The following is a 19,309-nucleotide window of genomic DNA, read 5'->3' as shown; positions in this document are numbered from 1 at the left end:
AAGACACTGAGAAGCCAAACTTACAGTGACCTCAGAACAGGATAAGGGCAGAAGGCTGTGTTTTCTCTCAAAGCTGATATTAAGGATCGCTACTACCAGAATTAACATTTTGATTGGCCAAACTTGCGTTCTTTTAAGAAAGATGAGGGTTCTAGCTGAGAAAATTAGCAGTGATAATTGGCTCCTTGTGCAAGAACCTCAAATAGTCTAGATATTAATTTATGTCCCAAATGATATCTTTATCTCCCATCAGCCTGAGGCTTTCAAAAAGGATATAACAGTTGCAAAAGCTCAGAGGTCGGAAGCACAGTCGGAGTGAAAAATCCCCCAACTGTGTTAATCGCTCTCCTCTGGGTTCTCTGACCAAGTGACCAAGGCCTCCATTTTGTCCTCTGTTCTATCGTTCTGCGCTGAGCGCAGCTCTGCTCCTTCACATCCCACCCACATGATGCAGGGGCGAGTTCAGAGGACACATTATCATCATCAGATTCTTCAGCCTAACTACACCAAAGCTCACTTTGCAGATGTCCCAGTACAACCTACACATGATGCACAACTTATTTCTTGATCTAAAGCTCAGACTGCCACGATTTTTGACGTTAAAATGTCCCTATTCATTTCGAAACACCGGCGAAGAATCCAGGCACCGTTCCAACCTAGGAGCCTAAACGCTGGAGGACTCTGTGACATTGAAAAGCAAGAGCAACTTTCTTCATTTTCCCTCAACACACAGCACAGCAACTTCCACCAATGGAATAATGTGAATTTCAAGTCAGACATCTGCAACAATTTTTAGATCTGATTCTCTTTCATTGTGAGAACTTAACCCCGCCCCAAAAAGCCACATGGTATTTCACCCACAAAGTAAAGACCAACTCGCTTACAGTTTTCCTCACAAGAAAACAGGATGGGAAAAAAAATCATACGCAAAACCCTTTAAGGTAGCATTTTAGGCACACTGCCGTGAGAAAAGCAAGCTGAAAGGCTAAATGTCATTCCCATATCCGGCTACCCTGCTTCCGTGAACAGAACCAGGAAAAGGAAGGATGATTATTTGTGTAGGTGAATAGTGACTGAAGAGGCTAATTTGTAACCCGTTCACATTTCCTTTCACCTCACGTGCACAGAGGAGCACCCCATTCAAGGAGGTCAAGACAGAATCTAGTGCTGATGCGGTTCTGTTGGGTAGACCTGGCGTCACCAACTCTTTACTCCACCGGTCACCTGACAGCTTACAGCTACTTTGGTCTGCTCTTGTTTGTACTGGAGCATGGAATTATGTTGCCTCCAGGCTCTGTTCCAGTGTTCTTGTTTCAGTTTTAAGCTTTCTTATAATGAATGAATCACTGAGCAGGATATTACCTACATAACAAAAATTCAGGACCAGCGCCCAGCTCCGTCTTGCCAATTGTTATTGTTTATTGACCACTTTACCAGTTAATCAGAAAAACACACTTTTAAGTAGATAAATACTCCTACTTTTCACAGACCAAAATGGCGAATTTTAAAAACCGTAACAATCAGAGTTGATGATGATAGAATGAGAATGCAATATTCATTAGCACAACTTTTTAGATTGAAATTTGGCAAAAAAAAGAAAAAAACAAATTACACCCTTTTGATCCGGTAATTCCATCACTGGGAATTTATCCTAATGAAATAATTGGTGATACAGATCATAACACACAAATAATGAAGATCCTCATAAGGCTGTGTATAATACTGTGTATAAGAGTGAAACACTACAAACCACCTCAACATCAGGGATTCAATAAAGAAATTACTGTACTTCCGTATGTTAACATTTAGCCTTTAAGATCAAGAAAATTGAGGGTAGGAATACCCTCATTATAAAACATTAATGTTATTTAGCATACAGTATTACACTGTGGGAGCTCCAAATATGCCACCCCAAAATAAGCCTCTTTGACATAAGGATTATTTTCAGCTTATTATCTGGAGAAACAGCAGATGCAAGGAAGCTCTGAAGAGTACAAATTACCCTTTTGTAAGAGAAATTTACATTTATAAAGGAAATGTCCCTTTGTAAGGTGTCTCTCTCTGGGTACTAAGAAGGAAAGGAGGACTCTAAATCACAAGAGACTCTTATCAATGGAGAAGGTGCAACTTAGCATCTGCACAGCAAACCTTATCCTTGTTTATAGTACTTTTCATGGTCCCCTTCCCATAACCTGCCTCCCCACACTCTCTTCCTGGGTTTTAGGTGAAGACGGTATTTATGCCCAAGTTCTGGCCCCCTCTTTTGAGTTACTCATCTCTGAGTTTCTCCCATGTATGTATGAGATATACATGGTAATAAACTTGTTGGTTTTCTCTTGTTAATCTATTTTTTGTTAGAGGGCCCACAGCTCAGAACCTAGAGAGTAGAAAGAAATGTGTTTTTCTTCCTCTACCACACAAAATTAAGTAAAAGGAAGTTTCGTTGCCCTCAAGTTTATTAACCAGACATTCATTTTCTTCTAAAGCTCCCATAGGATGTGACTTCCTGAGCAGTCATAGATTTTAGGTCAGCTTCAAAACGACACAAAAACAATGGAGTAGTATTAGGATAACATCTTGAAACTGGCCCTAGGTTCCTTTCTCTGTTCAAATGACTTTTAATAACTGTCTGCTATTGGGGCTTCAGCCACCGATTCTTGACCAGGCCTGTGATTTGAGCCAAACCAGAGTTCACAACACTGAATGAATGTGGTCGAGCGTACTGTAGTTAAACTGGGCCACAACCCCAGTAGATGGCTGCCATGGGAAGTTGGCAACATATCTGACTCTCAAAAAAATTCCAGTTATTTTTTCCGAATCATGACCCCAAATTATACCATACTCAACTGTTGTACAGAATTTCTTCCAAAATCAGTAGAATTTGTTCAACTAGTTTTGTATCCTAAATCACACTTCACGTATCCTAAAAGACTGTATTTAAACCCAAGGTCCTTCAACACAGTATTAGATTTAACCAGATTCTACTTTGTGAAACACACTCCCAAAACACACGAACAAAGACATATGGGAAACTCACGTAAAAGAATCCAAGTGGTCCAGAGATATATGGCATTTTCATTCCCAAGAGATACTTGACTTGTGAAGTCACGACGTGGGTGGCAGCTCCAGTTGTCATGGCACTGATCACAGGCTCCGTAAGCAGGAATGTGGCACTGCCCAGCTGTAGCACAAACATGGCCACCTAAGAGGACAAAGGAAAATGACATTTCCCCAGGTTCCTAGAGGAATTACTACCTGACACGTTTTCATTTTCATTTCACACAGACATAGAGAACTGGTGTGAAGTGGATTTCTTAAATTGTATATATCCAGTATCTTGAGTTTTCTTGAGAACATAACTAGGTTCCAAAGCTTTCCAAATGTTATTGGGTACAGTGTAATTGCTTCGGTTAAAGTGAACACGTTTTGTTCCCCTGAATATTGACTTTTCCTTTTTTCTCTATTCCTCATCATATAAGTCATAAAAAAGGGAAATATACTCGAATTGGTTCATATATGGGGCTCTGTGGAGAAAAATTAAATCTGTATTTATCATACTTTAAAAAAAATTTCAGAATTTAAAAGAAATTTCAGAATTTCACTACCCCACACCCAGTAGGTTTAAAATCTCAAAAGCAATGAAGAAAAAAAGAAGCCATTTCCTGAGTTTCTCCCCAGTCCTGAGAAACGGAAACACTTTTTTGACTAGAAACTCTCTCAAGTAGTTCTAAATGGCCACTAATAAGAAGAAGATATCAGGACTTATTTATAGGCGGAGAAGAACAAAAGATAGGGCTAGGTTAAAGGGATATGAATTCAGAAACCCAAGAATAGGCAGAAAAGTCATTTTCCTTAAAAATTTCCTTGCTACTCCTACCGCTGTGCTTCATGACCAAACAAAATTATCAACTTTGAGTAGAAGCTGTGCATTGAGTTCTGCTGGGCAAAAGACGACCAAAGGAACCAAAATTCTCCTATTAACATAGCAATGGTTAGTGTTCTTCCTCTGCCAGTGAGAGAGCTTTTAGAAGGTGGCCCATCCTTTGACTGAATACTACTGTGTAAACTCAGTCATAGAAACTATAAAACAGGGATGCTTGGGTGGCTCTATCAATTAAGCAACCGACTTCGGCTCAGGTCATGATCTTGCAGTTCGTAAGTTGGAGCCCCGCAATGGGCTCTGGGCTGACAGCTTGGAGCCTCAAGCCTGCTTCCTGCTTCAGATTCTGTCTTTCCTTCTCTCTCTCTGCTCCTCCCCCCCCCCCGCCCCCCCCACTCACACTCTGTCTCTCTCTCTCTCAAAATAAATAAACATTAAAAAAGTTTTTAAACTACAAAACATAAAATTCAGTGTTTTGAAAGTAACATTAAATTATATTCATGAGTATCCACACTGGAAAAGGGACACAAAGTGGGTCATGTTGATATATCCTCTCAGTGTGTTAATTACCATATTTAGGTCATGTCTTAAAATTCTTTTTGGAAAATCAGATTAGTTATTAAAGAAATCAGAGGACAGAACAGCAATGAGATCTCCTTCTGTGAAGAGGTGACAGTGATGAAAAAGAGAAGTATAAAGTGCTGTTAACACTAGAGCGTAAATTGCAAAATATATCATTTCTATCATATTGCAATGTCCTTTGACCAAAAGCGATAATGCTCTGAACTTGCATCAGAGTAGAGTTTTCTGGGCTCAAATCTGAAAACTGAAGTTCTGATCCTGGCTTCACTATGTCCTAGCTCTGTGACTGTAGAAAACCTGCTGAAATTTTCTGAGCCTCATCATCATCTATAAGCCATTAGACTGAAGTCTATGCTATCCATCTTGTAGAATCATTATAAAGTGAATGTGAAATAATATAAGGACTTCAAAACTTGCAAAACATGCAAAATATGTAAGGCACAGGAACATCATGAAATGTCATGGATATTTACTCATCATAAGAAACCAGCCACAGTTTTGAACACGTAGAAGGAGCCTCACCACATTTCCCAACTCAGGAAAACTTGAAAGAATTTATAGGTGCAGAAAGAAATATATTTGAATTGTTTGCAGTTTAGCAGGCCCATTTATTCAATATAGAATAAAAAATAATCTGGATTGCCAACATAGAAATCAGGCATTCTGTTTCTGCCAACAGAGGAAGCCCGAGCAGCAACTCCAGCTAGTAACATTTTTTTTTTAAGAAACTGTGTGTGTGTTTGTCAAAGTAGAAATGTCCTGAGGGAAATATGCAATCAATGGTATAGGTACAAATGGAACACACTGATCTTCTTGGCAACTCTTGATTCATAGTCTGTTGATTTTCATCCTGAAAACACAATCAGTTAAGAAAAACATTGAACCAATTTTCCCCAAGCATCTATCTACTAGTAAGTAAATTCCAACTTATGACATTAACTCTTACAGGCCCTAAGGACAAAATTAGCATATTATTGGGGTAAGATGAACACCAGAGAGTTGGATTTTCAATTCATCTGAATGCAGCAGACAAGCAATCCAAATCTTTGAAATTGTGAAACCTGTTTGCATATGTGGAATTTTATGCATACATGGAATGCTGGAAAGTTCTTATCTGTATGCCAGGAAATCTTACCTTATTTTGAGAAGCAAACTCTTTTGGGAAGCCTTGTATGAACCATCATCATTTTACCTTCTGTTTAATATTTGTTTCCTAAATTCTATCATCTTTTTAGAGGAGTTAATGATTTTTCGTGCCTGAGAAACAAAGGTCACTTAACCTGAAGTCATTCATCAACCACTTCTGGCTAACCACTGTCTACTCGTAGCAGCTTCTTAGTTATTTCCATGACCTTAATGTTACAAATGGAAGGGCCCAGGAAAGTACAAGACATGAAGAGTTCAGCCACTCCACATATTGAAAATACATACACATACCTTGCAACAGAGAGCAGGAAAGATGGAGTACCCTCCTCTAAACTTAGCTAAAGACTCAAAGTGTTTTTGTAATATTCTATTTGTACACATTTTTATGCTTAAAAGAAAATCTTCCCGGCAAGGGATAAATCCCTAAAATGGAGAATTCTCAACTCTGAAAGGTCAACAAGCCCCTGAAGAGCTCATTTCTGACACAAACCACTGGGTATGTGAAGGATGATTGCAAACATGTGAGATTTAGCTGAAGAGAAATAACTCTCTTCTGGATGACAATATTCTCCAGAACCCAAGACAATGGCGGATATTTTAAGAAGAATAAAGAGGGAGAGGACGAGGAAGAAGGGAAAGAGAAGAATAAGAAAGAGAAGAATGAGAAATTTAAGAACTCCTCTTTCCCCACTACTCACATTTTAACAGTTCATCCACATCAAAATTAAGGCTCTAGGATATAGAGGCTGACGTACACAGCTTGCATGTAGCAAATATCCATGCAACGCAGGTTTTGTTAGAAGCACCCACAGACGGATGTGGCTTCCAAGATTATCTTAGAACTTAAATATGTGAGATGAGGATCCTTCTAGACTATTTTGCTTGTAGGCCCAGTATTTAGATTCTACACCAATGTTAAGGACTTTTTTTTTTTTTAAAGTTAATGACTTAATAAACCACCACTTCAGCTCCTTTTACAATAATATAGATGACAATAACTCTAATCTGGCTAGCCAACTCCCAAACTTTGGCCATGCAATGTTTTATGAGAAAATAAATGTTATACAATCAATATATTTCAGCTGTTTGCAGTAATTCTGATGATCTGGGCTAATGCTGAAAACCTGTGACACACATTATCAAGGTTCACTAGCGTGACACTATTGGGTAACGTTTCTATAAACACCATGTGTTCTATATAAATTGAATGTATCTCAGATTTCAGGCCATTTTTTGCAAGTGGCCTTCAAATAGTGAAAAAGGAAAAGAAGTATATAGTAATCAACTATCCTACCCAAGGGAATACAGCGTGCATTTCAGGGTTTTTTTTTTTTTTTTCGGTTTGTCTGCAATCTGGTTTTTACATTACACCAAATCATTTATTTGTCCATTCAATAAATACTTCCTGAATACCTATAAGGGGCTAGGCACGCATTGTTGCAGAATACAGACATGAAGATACAGTTAATATTAAAAAAAAAAAACCATAAAAAGAGGTGAAATGAAGATATTGGGAGGGGGCACTTTTTTAATGTTTTTATTATTATTATTATTATTATTATTATTATTTATTAAGAGACAGAGAGAGACAAAGCATGAGCATGGAAGAGGCAGAGACAGAATCTGAAGCAGGCTCCAAGCTCTGAGCTATCAGCACAGATCCCAACGCGGGGCTCAAACTCACAGAGCACGAGATCATGACCTGAGCTAAAGTTGGACACTTAACTGACTCAGCCACCCAGGCGCCCCGGAAGGGGGCACTTTTAACTACACCAATGTTAAAAGTTGGCGTAGGTGTTACTATAGTGTAGCTGTTACTAGGAAGGTAAAGTCAGAGAAGCTCTTTGGGTGGGAGCTAAAATGCTAGGAGCTGTATTCTTCACTGAGCAGAGTATGCTGGTTTGGGGAAGAGAGCTAAAGTGCTCATGACGATAGGAAAACAATTGAGTGCTGCATGGGGGTATGGGGGAAAAAAAAAAAAGTCTGTGTGGCCAGAAAACCCAAGAGCAAAAAATGTCAAATGGATACATAATGAAGTTGCATGCTGCGGAATTGAAAATATAAAACCCTACTCCATACTTTTCGGTGCTAAAAGGGAATGAGCTATCAAGCCATGCAAAGACATGGATGAATCTTAAGTGATATTGTTAAGTGAATGAAGACAGTCTGAAAAAGCTATATGCTGAATGATTCCATTTCTGTGATATTCTGGAAAAGGCAAGACTATAGAGACAGTAAGCAGATCAGTAGTTGCCAAGGGCTTGGGAGTGGGAGAATGTGTAATAAGTAAAACACAGTGAATTTGCTAGTCTGGTGAAACTCTTCTATATGATACTGTCATGGTGCATACATAACATAAGCATTTGTCAAAACCCATAGATCTTTACAACACAAGAGTGAGCCTTAGTGTATGACAATTAAAAAAAAAAAATCATTTGGAGCTCAGGAGATCCCAGACTAAAATATGACAAAGAATCTGAAAACCACTGATGTGTTTACTATCTCTATAAACTCTGCCTTTTCCAGAGTGTCATTTAAATGGCATCATATAATATATAGACTTTTCAGACTAAATGGGTGAAATAACCTCACTGAAAGGGGTGGCAAAAAAAAACATTGCTCATGTTTAGGGCACCTGGGTGGCTCAGTCGATTAAGCATCTGACTCTTGGTTTCAGTTCAGGTCATGATCTCATGGTTCGTGAGTCCAACCCCCACATCAGGCTCCACTCTGACGTTGCAGAGCTGGCTTGGGATTCTCTCCCTCCCTCTCTCTGCCCCTCCCCTGCTTTCTCTCTCTGTCTTGCTCTCAAAATAAATAAACTTAAAAAATTAAAAAAATGTATGTTCACCCTATATTAATGCAACACGTTTCTTAGCAATTAATGGCAGTTTTTCATGTGTTCTATTAGTGTGTGCTTCCTTGATGAGTTGCACTTCCAGAATCAATTCATAATGGAAACTGAGAATCTCAATCCATTCAAGTTAGTTAGCATGTCTTCATTAGTTCTCAAACAAAAGGGGCACCCGCGTGGCTCAGCCGGTTAAGTATACGACTCTTGACCTCAGCTCAGGTCATGATCTCAAGGTTCTTGAGTCCAAGTCCCATGTCGGGCTCTGCACTGTCAGTGCAGAGCCTGCTTGGGATCCTGTCTTTCTCTCTGCCCCTTCCCCACCTACACTCTCCCTCTCTCAAAGTAAATAAATAAACTTAATTATTTTTTTAAATGCTCATGTGAAGAACTCTGGAAATGAGTAAAGTCTGTAAAACCAACGATGAAAAAGAGACACTATATTCCAGCTGATAAAGTTATTTTCCATGGGGATAGGAGTTAACAATCCTGAAACCACTATCCATATATACTGAAATTTAAAAATGAAGTAGATGGATGGTGAATGGTGGGAGCCAAGTTTCCCACTGTTGGAGAAGCCCAGCAAAGGGCATTAGGCTAGGATGATCAATATGGTAAGGGATTACAGTTGGTATCTAGGAACTCATGTCTAAAGACAGATATAGATGATCAGCCTTTGATTTTTTAAATTTAGCAGACCATGCAAAGCATTTTCTCATTGTATTACTTTCAAAAGCCAACAAACCTGAAAAATGCACACTGCAGTTCTGAAATATAAACTCAGTGTGGTAGGCAAAATGCTTTCCCAAATTCCCACCCCTCATTATTAAAAAAAACACTAATTTATGAAGGAACTTTTGCAGATGACATTAATGGCCTTTACAACAGGGAGAGTATCTTGGGGGGAAAAGGTTTAAAAAGATACACATAGATACGGATAGATAGATAGATAGATAGATAGATAGATAATGTCCATATACATGGGTTAATATATACACATACATGTCCTTAGTCAGCCAAGAGGGCTAGAAGCAATAACATCCTGTTCGCAATGAGCACACGCAGCACCCAGATATTGACCTTGGATACCATTCTCCAATAAAAGGAACAAGGGTTCCCTGGAGAAGTGGGTGATTCTAAGCAGTCACCCATAGGCCTGGGGCAAAGAAATATACATATGATTCTGTATCATTTTGTAGTGCCAGAAAGAAAGCAAATGCTCCAAAAACAAAGAACCAAATACACGGGGGTATGTCAAGGATGGACACAGGAGCCAAGTGAAGTATCTCCCAATGCCCAAAGCTAGAACAATTTGAGGAACAACATAAATAAAGTAGCATTGGATTATAACCCAAAGAATAAAATAAATATCTTTGAGTCCATATTGATATAAATACTTGATTACATCTTAAAAATGAGAGAGCTGGGAAATCTCCTGTGTAAGTTAATTATTATTCCAAAACTTTACCTAGACACTCCTCACTCCTTATCTCAACTCCTCATGTAAGGTAACTCCCACCTCTTAAGTGTGGGCTCTGCCTGTGGACTTCTTTCCAAAGAATACAGTGTGGAAAGTGTCGGGCGGGGGGGGGAGCGGATAGGGAAGAGAGAAACTTTACATTGGAGGCACATGACAAACACTAGTTCAGGCAGGTGATTAAGGTTAACATCAAGAGTTATAAATTAAATTGACAGTCCATACTCTTCCTACGATGTAATGAGAATGTCGCTCTATCTCCTTGGTCTTCCTCCTAAAAATCCATCACCCCAGTCTAATCATGAGAAGAACATCAGACAAATCTCAACTGGGGGGACATTCTACAGAAAGCTTACCAGAAGTCCTCAAAACCATGAAGATAACCAAAAACAAGAAAAATCTCAGAGATTTTCACAGTTAAGAGAAGCCAAAAGAGAGATAGGACAATTAAATGTGATGTGGTATACTGGATGGGATCTTGGAACATAAAATTAACGTTAGGTAAAAATTAAAGAAGGCTGAATAGAACACATGGACTTCAGTTGATAGCAATGCATCAATCTGGTTCAGTAACTGTGGCTAATATGCCATACTAACGTGAGACGTTACATTAATAGGGGAAATTTGGGTGGATGGGGCAGGTGGCAACTCTGCATACCCTCTTTGCAACTTTACTGAAATCCAAAATTATTATAAAACAAAAGCGTTTTTAAAAAGGGAAAGAGGGGCGCCTGGATGGCGCAGTCGGTTAAGCATCCGACTTCAGCCAGGTCACGATCTCGCGGTCCGTGAGTTCGAGCCCCGCGTCAGGCTCTGGGCCGATGGCTCGGAGCCTGGAGCCTGTTTCCGATTCTGTGTCTCCCTCTCTCTCTGCCCCTCCCCCGTTCATGCTCTGTCTCTCTCTGTCCCAAAAATAAATAAAAAACGTTGAAAAAAAAAATTTAAAAAGGGAAAGAAAAGTACCTCTCCCCCTCTTCCACAGAATCTTCAGGTAAGACCACATTTCTCCCCAAAGTGTATGCTGCGCATGGCGGGCACCTGAGTTGTGCACACATGAGCAGAAGGGAAAAGAGGGACCCTCAGAGGAGCTTCAGACAGCTGGGCTTCAGAGGTATGACGTGTGCATAAATAACTACACCAAGACAAGCATGCACACACATAAAAGACAGGAACAGAAAAGGTGCTACAGGGGTGCCTGGGTGGTTCAGTCAGTTAAGCGTGGGACTCTGGATTTCGGTTCAGGTCACAATTCTAGGATTGTGCGATAAAGCCCCACATCGGGTTCCTCGCTGAGTGTGGAGCCTGCTTGAGAGTCTTCTCTCTCTCTCTCTCACTCTCTCTCTCTCTCTCTCTCTTCCCCTCCCCTGCTCCCCAAATTACTTACAAGGGAGAGCACCCTCTATCTCATTCTCAAAAAAAAATAAAAGCAAGAGAAAGAAAATGTGCCACAGATTTCAGAGGGAGAAGGAAATTATTCTGGATAGGGGTAAACTTGTGCCTTGACACATGAGCAGGAATCCAAGTGAGAGAAGTTATTAGACAGCCTTCCAGAAAAAGGGAAGAATATGAGTACAAAGCAGGACAGCACGGGGTATGTTCAGAGAACTCAGAGCTGCTAGTTTAGAAGGAGCACAGCTAGCCAACAGGGAGTAATAGAAAACAAAGCAAGACATTTTAAAGTCAGAATATGGAGCACCTTAAAAGTAGTGAAAAGGGAGTTTTGCAGGAGTGAGTGACATCACTCTCGCATACATTTATTAAACACCTAAATTTGCCAAGAGGTGTGCTGCACACTGGCTCAAAAATCAGAGCTAGGCTTTGGTAGGATTAATCTGACAATAAAATGTGGAACAACTGACCATTTAAAATGTTAGTGGAAGAGGAGCAACCAAAGGAAAAAGGACAGAGAACGCCTCAACTGGACCCAGAAGGAACAGAGAACAGAAATGAGCCGCACGTTGGACTACCTAGAGGCAAACTGATCATATGTCCAGGAAACACAGTTTATTGTTCATTTGATTTTTTAGTGTCAAATATAGAAACTCACGGGGCGTAAGAATTATCTTTATTTGGAATTCTGTGGTTGAAAGAAGTATCACAATCTTTTCATTTCTCAGACTTTTCTAGAAAAAAAAAAAAATCCTCTAATGCAAGAGGCAGTGAGAATCAAGAGTGCTAGGGGTGGGCAGTGATTTGACTCTTCTGCCTTCCTTCCTGCCCCAGCTATAGAAAACGACAATGTTGTATAATGGGGCGACGGGAGCATGACAGTATTAACAGTATTAAAAGACACAGGGGCATGGGAAGTGGTTGTATTTTCATTGTTCATTGGGTGGAGGCCGGGGGACAGCTGTGGGAAGAGGTAGGAGACTGCATTGACTATTTCAGCTGGACAGATCTGGCAAAATCCATAATCAAATTAGAAAATTATTACACATTTTCTTACTCCTTTTTCATCAAGAACTGCATTACAGTTTAAACAATATAAAAACACATTCCTTATCTTCTGGGCAGGGATAAAGGGAGAAAATGGTAAATTAGAAAAAAATCTCAATTCAATTTTGGCTACTTAACATAGTGATACCATTAACATTTAATTGACCTTTTTCTTATTCAAGTTATTCGACTTACATTTATTAAATACCAGCTGCTGGAATTATAAACAGTCTCTGCTCTAGAGACTCACAGTCTAGAAAGGGAGGTGTAAATATGTGGCACATATTTCCTGGTAGTCTGAGGCATCCTATCACGCAAATCCTGAGCAATGTCTCACCAAAGGAAGTGGGGGGGATCAGTTATAACCATGTACAGAGATATCAGAGAAGGCTTCTCTGAGATGATTACATTTAAGCCGAGCCTTGAAGGACATGCAGGTGATGTGAAAAAGTACCGTGAGGGCCTGGAGAATTGCAGGTACACAGTTTTCACAGCCAAGGCCATTGCCCCAGTACTCAACTCATGCCTTCTGTATAGGCTGCTGCTACTATTAAGGAGGTGAAATGTGGAAAAGAACCAACAAAATGCCTGGCCTTAGAAGTTTCGGGGTTGGGGCACCTGGGTGACTCGGTTGGTTAAGTGTCTGACTCTTCGATTTCAGCTTAGGTAATGACCTCACGGTTCGCCAGCCCCCCCGCCGGGCTCTGCATTGACAGTGTGGAGCCTACTCGAAATTCTCTCTCTCTGCTCTTTGCCTGCTCTCTCTCTCTCTCTCAAAATAAATAAATAAACTTGAAAAAAAAAGTTACTAGGTTGAGTTCCTTGCTTCTGCCTCAGTATGACTTTAGAAAGCCATGTAGTGTAGCAGTTAGGAGACTATATACTGGAATCCAACTCCTACTTTCTCAGGTCTTAATTATAAGATTCTGAATAAGTCACTTCACCTTTCAGTACCTTCATCTGTATAATGGGAAGAATAATATTACTTATTTCATAAAATGTTGATGGGGACTGAATGTGTGAATAAATGTAGTAAAATGAGAACAGAACTTGGCATATAATAGGGTAATAAATATTATTATTGTTTTTAATGTGAAGGATTTTCATTTTTATAAACTTAAGGATTATAATTCTAATTTTACATGTATTACTTCTTAGCGTTGCTAGGTAGAAATACAGCTGGAAAGATTTAGATTAAACAAAGTAATGACTTTTAGTCATAAAATGGCTGTGAGATAGTGTAACATCATCAAAAGAGATTTCAGATTGTCCTCCCCCTGTACTTCAAAAGAGTGAAGTGAATGATTTTTCTGGAAGGAGTACATATGATGTGTTGAATCGGCAGGTTAAACTAGTCTGTATTTTAAACTCTGTCTACACTCACAATCCCCTTATTTAATATACTCCCAAAAAATGTTTAGTACAAAACCAAAAGTAACTGAAAATTTCCTGTTTGGGTCTGCAGTTGGTTTTTTATCATCCTTGAAGACAAGACTGTATTTCCAGAATGCACCAAGTACAATAATACAAGGCTCTGGCACTAAATGCCCCCACCTGTGTCACCCCATGCTTGTGCAACTGTCAAACAAAGGAGCTGTATATCCCCATGTCCTCCAGGGCAGAAATCCTGTTCCATGGTTGCTTCAGAAAAGTAGAGCTTGGGAAAGCTTCCAGAAGTAAATGGGCAGGGGACAATCCCAGACCCCTCTCAGTTCTTGGAAAAGGGAATGGGCAAAACGCCCAACATGAGAATAATAAAAGCTACAGGGAGAAGAGAAGAATGGTTTTAAAAGTGCCTTGACTATTACTGAGTGTTTGTTTCCCCAACCTAAATGCTTACTGATGTTGGCATTTTAAACAGGGCCACTTTGCCTGGAAATTAACACCCCATTTCTGTGAGTGAGCAAGCAATTCCTTTCTTGGCTGCTACTGTTTCTTGGCTACAAAATTCTTCTTTTTTCTTTTTTTTTTTTGAAAAGTAACACTAATACACAAAATTGTGTCAGTTACAGCAGAAACACTTCCTTTGCAAAATGAGACATATAATGTACCTTAGAGGTAGATAGTAGAAATGGAAACAAAAAGATTCCCCGACCAGAAAGTTCAGTTACAATCAGATACTGCATAAGTTCTAATCACAGGGGTCCCTGCTATGTTATTACAAAAATGTAGAAAATCAACAACAATAAAGGTATACAGAGGGGAAGAAACCAGACAAAAAATAATACAGTGAGTATATTTTTATGAAACTCTAAAAAATACAAACTAATCTATAGTGATTAATGGTTGATGGCAGGTGGGGGTCCTAAAGTAGTGAGAAGAAGGTCAAGTGTCAAGGAAAAATCTGGGGGAGTCACAACTATCTTGACTGTGGTGATGCCTTCATGGGTATGTGTGTATGTCAAAACTTGTCAAATGGCACACTCTAAATATGGGGAATTTATGTGTGGCAATTATACCTCAATAAAATTGTTTTTAAAGGGCCCATTACCTAATCTACAACATGGAAGCCTGTCACATTACATTATTGTGGTTATATGCGTGCACTTTATACTAGCAATATAAACGAAATGGTAAGGGAGAAGAGAGACAGGAATTACTTCTTTGCCTGAATGACAATGAATGAGATATATTTGAATGCATTTATGTTTATGACATAATATAAACAGCTTACCTAAAAGGTAATCACATCACTCCTAAGCAAGTCTGTTTACTCTGATGAAAGCAGCCCACAGTAAGGAGTGCGTAATTCTCAGTTCAAGATAGACCAAGTAAACAAACAAACAAAAAAGAATAAGAGTATTGAGAACTTAAAACATAACCAATAAGGTAGAACTTACAGCTATATACTAACAGACTGTGCCATCTTTTCCCCAAGTGCTCATGAAATATTTACAAAAATTGATCATATGTTAGGTTACAGGGAAAACATCAGAAAATTCGAAAGTGTAGATATATTACAAACAGCACTCTGTGATCACAGTGCAATAAGACCAGAAATTATTGGCACAATTGAAAAACAAAAAGACCCATTCATTTGGAAATTTATAACCATTTCCTAAATAATTGTTGGGTTAAAGGGGGAAATATAAACTGAAAAGTACAGAATTTCTAAAAAATATTGACAGTTAAACACTATCAGAATCTACAGAAAACATTTCAAGCAATCAGCATGAGAAAATTCACTAAATGCATTAAATGCTTTTATCAATAAAAATTTTTAAATTATATTAAATGATTGAATCCCCACCTCAAAAACCAGAAAAAGAACTAATAAACTAAAAAAAAAAAAAAAAAAAAAAAAAAAAAGCCAAAGAAAGGAAACAATAAAGATAAAAGCAGAGGCAGCAATAGAAAGTAGACATACTATTTCAAAATCCTATTTTTTTTAAAGAATGAAAATAGACAAACCACTAGCTAATTTTACTGAGAAAAAAAGATAAAAGCACAAATATAAAATGAGAAAATGTCAAAGCAGAAAACATTAAAACAAGAAACTGTTTGAAAATCATAAGAAATCAAAGACCTATGTACAAACAAATTTGAAAAGTTAGATAAAAAGGATAATTTTCTAGGGAATACAGATTACCAAATTTGACCATATTGGAGACAGAGTCCTGCAACTGACCGATTTTATAGAAGAAATAGAGAACATTATCAAGAAATTACCCCCAAAAAGAGCACCAGGAAACAGATTATTTCAATGGGATATTTTTAAAAGGACGATTCTACAAACCTTCTAATACTAGACCCATCAGTAGTGCTTAAGAAAACTGAGGATAAAAGGTTAGGAAGAAAGTAAAATATGGATAACTAGATCTGATAAAGAGCACAAAAAAGAAAACTGTAGTCCACTACCATTGAAGAAAAAGGATGTAAAAGTACTAGATAAAAATTTGATAAACAGAATCCAAAACCACTTTAAGAATAAAATACACCAGGGGTGCCTGGGTGGCTCAGCTGGTTAAGCATCTGACTTTAGCTCAGGCCACGATCTCACAGTTTGTGAGTTGGAGCCCCACGTCGGGCTCTGTGCTGACAGCTCGGAGCCTGGAGCCTTTTTCGGATTCTGTGTCTCCCTCTCTCTCTGCCCCTCCCCCACTTGTACTTGTCTCTCTCTCTCTCTCAAAAATAAACATTAAAAAAAATCTTTTAAAGAATAATATACACCATGATCAAGTGGGAATTATTAAATTTTATTTTTGAATGTTTAATAGAAATTATTAAGGTTGGTTCAATGCTAGGAAATCCATTAATATGATATAACATATAATAGACTTCAGAGGAAAAAATAATATGATTATCTCTATAGGTGCTGGAAAAACCTATAGAAATATTCAATACTCTTTCTAATTTCTATTAAAATTCAAAAATATAAAGCAGTAAATAATTTCTTAACATGGTAAAATATACACACTCCATTCTCAAGGCCAGTATCTTCACAGAGATGACATTTTGAGTAAGTTCAAGAAAAGACAAAAAAGCCCACGGTTTCCACTATTATTTGCCATTATAACAGATATCATCTAATGAAACTGAACAAGGGAAATCACAAATTATATTATTTTGTAAAAAAAAGGAAGTAAAAATATCTTTATAAAATACTGGAAAATTAATGAATAATAAAACTCATTTAAACTTTTTTACAGTTTATTTTTTGAGAGACAGAGAGAGACAAGGGGAGGAGCAGGAAGGGATGGAGAGAGAGAGAGAGAGAGAGAGAGAGACAGAGAGAGAGAGAGAGAGAGAGACAGAGAGAGAGAGAGAGAGAATCCCAAGCAGGCTCCGCACTGTCAGCTAAGAGCCCTATGTGAGGCTCAAACTCACAAACCGTGAGATCAGGACCTGAGCTGAAATCAAGAGTCAGACACTTAACTGACTGAGCCACCCAGATGCCCCTAAAATTCATTTAAATAGTAAAAAAATAAATAAATAAAACCAACAACTCAGTAAGAACTCAATAAGGTATCAGGATATATAATTAATAGACCAAAGCACTCCATATGTACACGTACACAATACCGGAGCTTGCTTATTCACTTTCTTCATCCAAAAATAATTTATGCTTTCCTGATAATGACATGTTCAGTTACCCCTCTTCCCACCAGACTGTATCTTCTATGAAAAGTGACCTCAGCCCATTCTCTCCCTCCTGTAGTCCCTATGTCTAAGGGATATCTGGCTAGGGTAGAGACCCAATAAGTTATTTTGTGGCTGGCACTGATTTTAATCTTTCTAGCAACTATCATGTTCTTTAACACTCCAATTTTGTTCACTTTTCTTTTTGTGAGGTATTCAAGGAAGGAATGCCTTTCCATCCCCAGAGGTGAATTTTAATCAGTCTAAGGCAATCATGGTAATATTACCCCCACCTCATTGGCAATTAATTTAAGAATGGGCATGTGATACTTTTAAGCATGAGAAGTCGGATGGGAACTTTCTAGTGAAAGTTTTCCTTCCTGAAAAAACAGTGTACAAGGAGAAACTGCCATTTTTCTGAGTCTTGCTGTGATTATGTGAGATGTGCCTGGCACGATGGCAACATCTTGAATCATGCAGTTATGGGGCATGGGGGTCACCTAGGAAGAAAAGTAACCAGCCGAGAATGGCATAGCAGGGAGATAGAAAAAGCACAGGCCATTGATGAAATTACACGTACTGAATTAACCAACCAGAAATTTTGCTACCACCAGAATTCTTGTTATATGAAACACTAAAATCCATCTTTTAAGACACTTTTGTGTGGATATTATATTTTCTGCAGCTGAAAGCATCTTAACAAATACATTTGTTAAATAAAGAAATGAATGGGAAAATATCAATAGCTTTTATAGACAGAAACAATAACTAGGTAGAGGACATAATGGTAGAGAAGTCCCCAGGCATAACAGTAACAAAGATGATTAAATACTTAAGAATAAATACTCAGGAATAAATGCACAAAACCCGTGAGAGGAAAGACTCCTGAAAGACTAACAAGTCTGACAAAATTAGACTGCGACAAAAAGAAAGGCCCCTGTTCTTGGATAGGATAATTCAATGTCATAAAGATGTCAATTTAACACAATCTTGATAAAAATATCAGCAAGTTGTTTTTTTTTAATGGAGCTAGACAAGTTGATGCTAAAGTTCAGAAGAAAGAACAAACTTGCAGAAATAGCCAGAAACATACTAAGACATAAAAACTGCAAAGGTGAACTAGTCCTACCAGATCAAACCAAACTACATGTCTTAATAATTAAAACAGGGTGCTACTGCCTCAAGTATATATATACAGACCAATAGGATAGGACAGGATAGGATAGGATGGAATGGGACAGGACAGGATAGGATGGGATAGGATAGGACGGGACGGGACGGGACGGGACGGGACGGGACGAGATAGGATGGGACAGGATAGGATAGGATAGGATAGGATAGGATAAGATAGAAAAGAGTAGGTCTAAGTAAGTATGGAAATGGTAAAGGTAGCATTACAAACTACAGTAGCAAAGGTGAGCGTCTTAATAAACGTCACTGGCCCAACTGGGCAGCCACTTGGAAAAAGAATGCAATTAGATCCTTATCTCCCACCACACACAAGAATAAATTCCACACTGACCAGGAGAGTAAATGCAAAAGAAAATCAAATAGAAAATAATTTAGGGGTACCTGGGTGGCTCAGTTGGTTAAGTGTCTGACTTAGGCTCAGGTCATGAGTTCTAGCCCCATGACAGGCTCTGTGCTGACAGCTCAGAGCCTGGAGCGAGCCTGCCTCGGATTCTGTGTCTCCCTCTCTATCCCTCTCCCACTTGCTCTCTCTCTCTCTCTCTCTCTCTCTCAAAAATAAATAAACATTAAAAAAATTTTTAAAAAGAACTTAATAAATTAAAATTTTAAGAATATGGTGAATTCTACTATAAACTTAGTGTAAAGGGAAAGCTTTTTTTTTTTTAAC

General features: G+C 38.5%; 1 protein-coding gene across 4 annotated transcripts in view; it reads right to left on the bottom strand.

The window, feature by feature from the left end:
- Nucleotides 1–19,309, bottom strand: part of SLC26A7 (solute carrier family 26 member 7) — a 125,608-nt gene that overhangs the window by 73,289 nt on the left and 33,010 nt on the right. For 3 of the 4 annotated variants that reach the window (XR_006212848.1, XM_007084335.3, XM_042972865.1), the window contains one exon: nt 3,038–3,202. Coding sequence is in view for 3 of the 4 variants with exons in the window: in XM_007084335.3 (XP_007084397.1) it covers nt 3,038–3,202 (165 nt within the window). In the remaining variant the exon portion in view is untranslated. Of the gene's footprint in view, nt 1–3,037; nt 3,203–15,046; nt 15,104–19,309 lie in introns of those variants that run through there. The other variant, XM_042972866.1, reaches the window with a different exon arrangement.

The sequence above is a fragment of the Panthera tigris genome, chromosome F2, assembly GCF_018350195.1.
Source record: "Panthera tigris isolate Pti1 chromosome F2, P.tigris_Pti1_mat1.1, whole genome shotgun sequence".
In the NCBI taxonomy this organism is placed as follows: domain Eukaryota; kingdom Metazoa; phylum Chordata; class Mammalia; order Carnivora; family Felidae; genus Panthera; species Panthera tigris.
Note: the sequence above shows the minus strand (reverse complement) of the source record. Positions and strands in the feature narration are given on the sequence as shown.